The sequence below is a fragment of the Hylobates moloch genome, unplaced genomic scaffold (assembly GCF_009828535.3).
Source record: "Hylobates moloch isolate HMO894 unplaced genomic scaffold, HMol_V3 SCAFFOLD_5, whole genome shotgun sequence".
In the NCBI taxonomy this organism is placed as follows: domain Eukaryota; kingdom Metazoa; phylum Chordata; class Mammalia; order Primates; family Hylobatidae; genus Hylobates; species Hylobates moloch.
The window spans coordinates 76,628,652-76,638,286 of NW_026652280.1; the positions used below are offsets into that span (position 1 = coordinate 76,628,652).

At 40.8% G+C, this 9,635-nt stretch overlaps 1 protein-coding gene across 1 annotated transcript in view; it reads left to right on the forward strand.

The window, feature by feature from the left end:
• Positions 1 to 7,319, forward strand: part of CTNND1 (catenin delta 1) — a 60,949-nt gene extending 53,630 nt beyond the window's left edge. Inside the window, exons 16-19 of the mRNA XM_058439703.1 lie at positions 278 to 365; positions 3,180 to 3,242; positions 4,265 to 4,371; positions 5,170 to 7,319. Of these exons, the coding sequence (XP_058295686.1) occupies positions 278 to 365; positions 3,180 to 3,242; positions 4,265 to 4,371; positions 5,170 to 5,181 (270 nt within the window). The 3' untranslated portion in view covers positions 5,182 to 7,319. The remainder of the gene's footprint in view (positions 1 to 277; positions 366 to 3,179; positions 3,243 to 4,264; positions 4,372 to 5,169) is intronic.
• Positions 7,320 to 9,635: the final 2,316 nt, after the last annotated feature.

Here is a 9,635-nt window from a genome sequence, read left to right on the forward strand (position 1 = left end):
CCATAGCCCTTTGAGGGAATTTTTACTATTCTCTGAAACTGTATTTTCTTCTGATAGTGTCACATTTGGATCCTTTGTAATCTCCTGTTCTGGAACACAAATAGAAGCCATAATATCCTAGTTTGTCTCACTCTCTAGGGTATTTATTCAACTCTTATGAGTTGCTTTTTCATAATTCTATTTGGGAATAGGAACCTAGAGGTTTATGCCCATTAGAGCATAAGATATGGGTGAATTCAGTATTCTGTGACAGTATTGCATTTGTGTTTGCCTCTAGGTGAATCTAAACAATGCTTCCCGAAGCCAGGGCAGTCATTCATACGATGACAGTACTCTCCCTCTCATTGACCGGAACCAAAAATCAGGTGCAGTATCCAGAAGGCACACCCTCTCCTTTTAGCCACTCTTGCTGTTCTAGGTGGCTTACTAAGAAATAGGGTATATATTATTTCTGAATTAGCTAGTCTTTTGGGGGAGGGGAATAATTTTCCACTCCAGGATCCTAACGCAGAAATGGGTAGGTCTTAAGCATTAGAAATCAAAACAAAACAGGTAATTAGCCTGAATGTGATTCCTTTATCATTGCTTGTGAACTTAAAACACTGGAAAGTGAACTCTAGTCTGTTTTGTCTATTTTTTCTCCTTTTAAATTTCCATTTAATACCTAATATTGTAATAGATACTATTTTAAAATTACAAAATATAAACAGTCAGAAAAATAACAAAAAATCCCTTGTTTCTATTATCCAGAGAAAACCACTTGTATCTTTTAAAACATTTTTATCATGTGAGTAAACACATTTTTCCTCTGAGATGAATTATATATTTTGTTTTGTAAATTTTTTCTTTTTCACATTAAGTGTATATTGTGACCATTATTATCTTAATCACACTTGGCTTTTTCCTTGATTATTGGTTCTTAAAGTGTGGTCTGAGAGTCCCAAGACTGTTACAATTTGTACTGATGGCACAGAAAGCAGTGATGCTTGTTGCTGGTGGCTTAGCACAAACCAGGGCAGTGACATAAAGCTGAATGAGTCATTGTAATCTTCATTGCCACTCATGTAGGTAAAAGCAGAGAGCCATTTTCACCTAACTGGAGAAGAAAAAACATCAGGCCAGGTGTGGTAGCGCATGCCTGTAATCCTAGCACTTTGGGAGGCTGAGGCGGGCGGATCACCTGAGGTCAGGAGTTCAAGATCAGCCTGGCCAACATGGTGAAACCCTGTCTCTACTAAAAATACAAAAATTAGCCGGGTGTGGTGGCGGACACCTGTATTCCCAGCTACTCAGGAGGCTGAGGCAGGAGAATCACTTGAACCCAGGAGGTGGAGGTTGCAGTGAGCCGAGATTGCACCATTGCACTCCAGCCAGGGCGACAGAGTTGAGACTCTGTCTCAAAAGAAAAAAAAAATCACTTTTATTATTTTTCTACCCTTGAGTATACATCTTTTTAATATTCTGTGCTGATGAAATAGCATATTAAAGCATGATGGTTGTCTTAAGGAAATGTGTTATTGTTTCAGTTACTAGTTAGACTAGCCAGTTTTTAATTGTTTATTTATTTATTTTGAGATGGGGTCTCCCTATGTTACCCAGGCTGGTCTTGAACTCCTGGGGTCAAGCGATCCTCCTGCCTTGGCCAAGTGTTGGGATTACATCTGGCGCTCAGCCACACTAGCCACTTTGTTTAATGGAACACCGTTTTTACTTGGGAAAGAAATGTCTGGTAGACAAAGGGATTATTCAGATGTGCACATTTGGCAGACATTTTCTCAAAAATGAATGCAATAAGCTTGTTGCTTTGAGGAAAATAACACAGTGTTTGCTGCCTGAGCTTTCAAGTGGAAATTGTAGTTTTGAAAAATTTTATTTGCCACTGTGAGCCTGGTAACTTCCCAATACTGAAAAGACTTTTCTAGGCTGAGTGCAGTGTCTCATGCTTATAATCTCAGTACTTTGGGAGACTGACACTGGAGGATCATTTGAGCCTGGGAGTTTGAGACCAGCCTGAGCAACATAATGAGACCATGTCTGTACAAAAAAATTAGCCAGGCATGGTGGCACATTCCTGTAGTCCCAATTACTTTGGGAGGCTGAGGCAGGGAGATCACTTGAGCCCAGGTGGTCAAGGCTGCAGTGAGCCATGATTGTGCCACTGCATTCCAGCCTGGGCAACAGAGCAAGACCTTGTTTCAAAAAATACATGAATAAAATAAAAAAGGACTTTTCTAATGAAATAAACAGTGATGTTAACGAATGTGATTTCAAAATATTGTGTAATGCTATGTGTTAGCATTTTGAACATCTGGATAACTTGAAGCAGTATTTTGCAAGTGACAAAGGCATATGTCAAAATCGTACATAGGTAATTGATCCGTTAAAAGTGCAAGATGGACCAATAGATTTTAACTAACCAGAATATGGAGAGATTGTTAATTATAGATTCCACATTATTGTCAACCTTTAAGAAACTACTACTAATTAGTATACCATTAAGAATAACCACAAGTATCTGAAAAGACTATTAAAATCATCCTCTTTTCCAACTTTTTATCAGTGTGAGGCTGGATTTTCTTGATATACGTTAACTACAATAACATATCACAAAAGATTGAATGCAGAAGCAGGTATGAGAATCTAAGCCAAATTTCAAAGAGATGTACAAAAACGAAAAGGATCTTATTAAAGATTGTTTATGATAACATGTAATAAGTTTACTGTTAAGTGAAATAGATACTTTAAACTTGTCAGTACGGTAACAATTAATACATATAACTCACACAAATGAAGTTTCTTTAGATCCTCATAATTCTTAAGACTGTAAAAGGGCCTTGAGACCAAATAATTTGAAAACTGCTAGTTTAGATGGAATTGTTTTTTGATTTAAGAGTCTGTAGGGGCCAGGTGTGATGGCTCACACCTGTAATCCCAGTACTTTGGGAGACTGAGGTGGGAGAATCACTTGAGCCCAGGAGTTTCAGACCAGCCTGAGTAACACAGTAAGACCTCATCTCTACAAAACACTTAAAAATTATCCAGGCATTGTGGTGCACATAGTTGGTGCTAAGTAGAAGTGTGAATGAAGGGAAGGAAGGAGGACCAGAGAGCAATTTTCATGATGTGTACAGATTTTGAAGAATTGTTTTTGACATGGATAACTTTCTGACTTCATACAGATAAGAAACCTGATCGGGAAGAAATTCAGATGAGCAATATGGGATCAAACACAAAATCGCTAGGTAGGTGATTAATTCCTGCCTAAGGACGTGGAGTAATATTTCACTGGGCTAAGGAGAGCTGTCTAGCTCTACAGTTTTTTTTCTAATACCCTTACCATTTACCATCCTGGGAGAGCGTTGGCTGATCATTTCCATTTTGAAGGATGTAAGGAACTTTAATAAAATCTGATCTGTCTACTTTTTCCACATTCCTACATGCTCAAAGGTTTTCAGAAATCTTTCTATGCCTCTCCTATTACTACACATTCAAGTTTGTAGCCCATTATATTCCTACCCCAGTCTCTTTCTCTGGAGTGAATGGATACATCTGTTTCTGCCCAACTATTCTGCTTGCTTTTCTATCTTTTCACTCTATAGTTTGATTCTGCTCATGTAATACCTCTTACTGGTATGTCCTTCCCTTTTGTTTTTCTAAATTCTCTTTATCTCCAAAGGCTTAACTCAAGTCCTGTTCTCGTCAGGTCCTTCCTAACAATTGCAGCATATTTCACTCGCTCTTCTTTTAGTTCCAATAACCTTTTCAGACAAACCTCTTGTTTAGCTTTATTATGTCATATCTGGGTATTTTATACATATTGTCTTCCATCTTAGATTCAAGATTCAAGTTCTTTTTTTGAGACAGAGTCTCTTTCACCTGGGCTGGAGTGCAGTGGCGTGATTCTCATACCTCAGCCTCCCGAGTAGCTGGGACTACAGGTGTACACCATCATACCTGGCTAATTCTTATATTTTTAGTAGAGATGGGGTTTCGCCATGTTGGCTAGGCTGATCTTGAACACCTGGCCTTAAGTGATCTGCCCATCTCAGCCTCCCAAAGTGCTGGGATTACAGGCATGAGCCACCGCGGTCAGCCAGATTCAAGTTCTTTAAGTTGGGGACCATCAGACTTTAATGCCTTTGTGGAGCATTTGGCAAGCTCAGTTCCTAACAGTGATGCCTAATTACACCTACTGCTTGATATACATTTTACACTAGAGGGGAATGTCATATTTCTGTGTACACTTTTTTTTTTTTTAAACCAGATAACAACTATTCCACACCAAATGAGAGAGGAGACCACAATAGAACACTGGATCGATCAGGGGATCTAGGCGACATGGAGCCATTGAAGGGAACAACACCCTTGATGGTAAATTCTCTTTATATACTGCTGTCTGTCTAAGGCTAGTTCTATTTTGAAGCCTATGTGTTTTGTGAAATACAAAAAAAAGTACAGAGAAAGATCGCATCCTTTTCTGGTAGGGGTTTTTAGGAAAAAGTAAGAGTTCTGACTCATGTTGGGATTTCTTGGGCCGTTATTCTGCAGTGGTCGAAATGGGGGAAGCATGTCTGTAAAAGTGTTACTGATATGACTAACACTAACTGATCTACTTTCAAACATTACCTTTTTCCTCTCCCTCCCTGTTTATGAATGTTTTGCCCTTCTCTTACTATTATATCTTGTTTTGTTTGAGTTTACAAATTTTCAGAGTTTCCCTAGCTCTGGCACACACTCATGAGGTTCCTGTCTCTACTCATACTAACAAATTGCATGTGTTCACAGCAGGACGAGGGGCAGGAATCTCTGGAGGAAGAGTTGGATGTGTTGGTTTTGGATGATGAGGGGGGCCAAGTGTCTTACCCCTCCATGGTATGTCCTTCAGTCACCCCCAAGATTGTCCTTGAGGAAGGAGGCTCCTGAGTGCCAGCAACTTGTCAATCATGCTGATCTGATCAGGCCAGAGACTAACTAGTCTCAGCCACATGGGGCTTGAGGGGTTCTGCTTTTATGATTATTACCTCTTACGAGTCTGGGACATGCAGCTGGTGATCTGATTCTCCATTATGTGCTGCTCTCCTTTCTCCAGATTTGCTCAACTTTTTTTGGGGGCGGGGTCTCCTTAATCCCAACCCATTAACATTCTCTCTTTCTCTTTTTTCTCCACAGCAGAAGATTTAGCACCACTATCTCCGTTCCATGTGGGCTTATATGTACTTTTATCTTTTGGTGGTGAAATTGACTGATGATTTTCCTTTTTCTTCGCTGGACTATTGTGCCAACTGCCAGGCTGCCTCCTGCCCTTACAGCCCTAAGTGGCTGCCTTCTTTCCATCAACTCCCAACTTCTTCCGGTGAAGTTTAATTGTCCCAACGCCTCCCCCTCCCCCATTTTCCTCCATTTTTCTCCCAAGAAGCCTGACTCAATTATTTGCATATTTTGAGAAACTGCTGCAGATTAGTTCTTTTTGCCAGTTTTCCCTGGAACTCCTGGCCTTTTGTGGAGGGAGGGATGGAGAGAATAGGAATCTTCACTGGAAGCTGTGGGAAGAATTGGAAGTTACATGCTGTATATGCAATGTCCAGCAGTCTGATAAACTGATGATTCTTAATCAAGATTTTTTTCCTGGTGGGGAAGGGACTTTTATTTTCTTTTAGAGAGGGGAAAGTGTGAGCTCTTCCCTTATTCCTAATGGCTATTTTTGAAGCAAAGAAGGCCGGCAACATTGGCACATGCCACCTGGCAAAGGACCCTTGAGTAAGTGAAGGTCTCCTAGAAGTGGGATTAAGAAACCTTGCCCTCCTCATCTCCAAGGCAGGGACCATCAAGAACCTACAGACTCCATCTCTTCTGCAAGCCTCATGCCAAGCCTGGGCTATTGCTGCTGCCCCTTAAACACAGGCTGTCCTTAACCCACCTCTCCTACCCTGTGATATGTCTGCTGAGTTGGCCTGGCCATTTCCAAGAGGCTGTAGAAAGGGGAGGATGTCAAGGAAGACTTTTGGTTGAGAAGGAGCAGAAACATGTGTTTTTGGGAAGAAGAAGACCTCTAGGAGGAGCTAGTAGGAATGTACATGAAGCAATTAGTCTGAAACTGGCTTCCCCACTCCCCCGTTTCTCCTTTTCCTATCCTTATAGGCCTGTCCCTTGCCTCTGCCCTGGATTGGTTGGCAAACTAAAGGACTTGATGTACATAACTCCTGTCCTTTTTACCCTTACAAGGTGGGGATTGCCCCTGGCTTTGCCTCTTCTTTGTGCCTTTGGCCTGGGGTGCATCTCCTCCCGCCCTTCCATGTGCCTTTCTTTGCCTCTGCAGTCTCATTTCTCATAATTTTGCAAATTATATTTTGTTGCTTTCTTACCTACTATTAGCCCTAAATAGCAGAAAGAAGAGAAGTGACCTAGAGAACCTCAGATTCTTCATTGAGGATTGGTATAGCCATGATTTCAGTCATAGCAAGCTTTTGCTCAGCAGCATATGGGTGGGATTTTGCAAAAATCCTATTCTGATGAATCTCAAAGTAAGGTTGGTAAGAGAAGTGAGTGGTGTGACTCTTACTCCTTAGGTGCCCAGAATTTACCATCATCTCTGAAGGAATTACAGGGAAGTGGTCTCCCCAATTCTCCCCTCCCTCCAGTATTGCCTCCTCTCACTTTAGCATATGTTAATTAGCAGGTTGGGCTAGAGAAATCAGCTGCTATGCGGGTTGATTATTATTATTTTTAATCCTTTTCCTTATTTGCCTTCTACTCCCCTTAATCTAATCTAAAAGCTCTGTTCCATGCAACTGGAGTTCTTTATCCCTCTCTTCCCCTTCCCTTATGTATTGAGGCTATGGGGTAGGAGAAAAGTGCACAACCCACCACCCCCTTTACTCGTGCATTAAAATTTCTTATTTACCCTTTTCCCCCTTCCCATTTCTTCCCACTTTCATCTACCTTTCCTGGCAAAAAGGAGCCTTTTGTTCTCTCTGACCCTAAGAGCACACTGCACAGGGGAAATTGCCCCATCCAGACCTGGCTCCACTCTTGATTTCTCTTGTCTTCTTCTGCTCTTTTCCTGGTGCTCTTTTTTCTCGGTGGGGTGTGGGTAATAGAACAGCCATGGGCTTTTGGGGACCTTTAACTTTTTTTTTTCCTCTTTTGTTTATAAAAAACACTAAACATTCATTTCCAGAGAACCAAAAATCCCACCTTCCCACCGAACACTACTAAGGGGCTTGTGTTCTGCTCCATACCTTTTCTCCTTTCTTTCTGTCTTGTTAATGCTTTTAAAAACAAATGAGTTTTTTATATAAATAAAGTTTTTAAAGTGTGTATGTGGGGGGTCTGTGTCATTTCTTCACTTCAAGCTGTTATTTCTTCCCTGCTTTGCATCTTTGTTACTTCCTTATGTATCAGTGTCCTTTCCAGAGCAACCAGAAGGAGGTTATACCAGGATTTATTTTGAGCTCAGCCCCAACTCTTTATCAAGCAACATTCTTGTTAACTATATGTGAAACATTTTTTCTTCTGAAGATTCTTAAAAATTGAATGTGGCTGAAGTTGAACATGGGAGCTTATTGCTAACTTAGAGATAGGAAACTGAAGCATAAAGAATTAATGATTTTAATTACTGGAATTCTTCTGCAACATTTGACAAAACTAACATTGAATAAGGCCCACTGTAATATGTAGCCCTCTTAAATATAACACTTAGGACTAGAAGATTAGAAACTACCAATCCCAACTACCTAATAAATAGGAAAATGTAGGATCAAAAGGCCCATATATATAAGTACTGACCACTGGGCCATAATGTTGCTTCTCAGGCTATATGCAGTCCTTTTGTCAGAAGTCAATAGACAGGCCTATTTATTAATATTTTACAGACCATATTACCTGGATTACCAGGGACTGTCTTTGCTGCAGAGACCAAGGGTTAAGATCTATGGGAAGAGACTTATTTTTCTGAGGTCCTTATGTCCTGTCATATAATTAAAGACTCAAGAGAATTTATGTGAAATGCTTTCTGTATGCCCAAATCTTTAGATTAAAATTATATAGCTGCTCCTGGTGATGGTCCTGTTTTGTTTTATTGAACTAGGACTTGGGTATGAAAACTTTCATGGGCTAGTGAGACCAGGAAATCTGTCTACTACCTTTTAAAGCTTGATTTGTGTCTAACAATTGTAGTGTTAGATTAGAGGATGAAGTACAAAGCCAAAAAGCTATTAAGAGTTTACTTTCCAAAGAGTTTTGATAGCCCTGCTTGAGATGATTTTTATCTATATAGAAAAACCTGGCTACTTGGTCAGCAACACTTTATTTCCCTGTTATGTTGTTATTCTCTGGCATTGAGCTAGATACAAACCCTACTCTTCTCTCTTCCTTCTGAGTTGGTCCATTTGTTTTATCTCATTCAATAAATATTTGCCAAGCACCTCCTATACGCAAACGTTGTGTCGAGGTTAGGTTAGATTAGAGAGTGAAACGGATGGATCTTTTCTCATAGATTGCAATCCATGAGAATCCTCTATAGCTAACATCTATGATCAGATGAGATCGTGTGCGTTCAGGGTGATATGACCATAGACAAGATCTATGATCTTAAAAACACTTCTCTGTGCCATGTCTAAATACAATGAGATGTTACACAGAATGATGTGTAAAGGCCTTATCTCACAAGTTTCTTGACACTGATGTACTTTGTGACAGAGGCCAAAGCTGGGACCTCACTTGGCCACTTTTTTTTTTTTTTTTTTTTAAAGACAGAGTCTTGCTCTGTCACCCAGGGGCACAATCTCGGCTCACTGCAACCTCTGCCTCCTGGGTTCAAGCAATTCTCCTGCCTCAGCCTCCCGAGTAGCTGGGATTACAGGTGCGTACCAGCACGCCTGGCTAATTTTGTATTTTTAGTAGAGACGGGATTTCACTATGTTGGCCAGGCTGGTCTCAAACTCCTGACCTCAAGTGATCCATCGGTCTTGGCCTCCGAAACTGCTGGCATTACAGGCGTGAGTCACTGCTCATGGCCGGCCACTTGTTTTTCTTGCTGAACTAATATTCTTTGCTACAAACTGGAAACACCTCACCCAGGAAGAACTAAGGACCAGTCTTTCCATATCATTTTTTTCTCATTTTGTCTTTTTATATCTGAAGCAAAGGTTCTTATTTTCATAGATGGAATTGACTAGACCTAGCCCTATAGATCTGAGCAAGTTACATAAGAATTCCCTGTATGCTTGTTGAAAATGTAGAGTCCCATGTTCCATTTCCAAAAACCGATTCAGTAGGTGGGACTGAGGAATCTAAAATCATGGTAAGTCATCCAGGTTATCCCCTTTTTTGTTTGTTTGTTTTTTTTTTTTTTTGAGACGGAATTTCACTCTTGTCACCCGGGCTGGAGTGCAATGGCACGATCTCAGCTTAGTGCAACCTCCACCTTCCGGATTAAAGCAATTCTCCTGCCTCAGCCTCTTGATTAGCTGGGACTACAGGTACCCGCCACCACATCGAGCTAATATTTGTATTTTTAGTAGAGACGGGGTTTCACCATGTTGGCCATGCTGGTCTTGAATTCCTGACCTCAGGTGATCCACCCCACTAGGCCTCCCAAAGTGCTGGGATTACAGGCGTGAGCCACCATGCCTGGC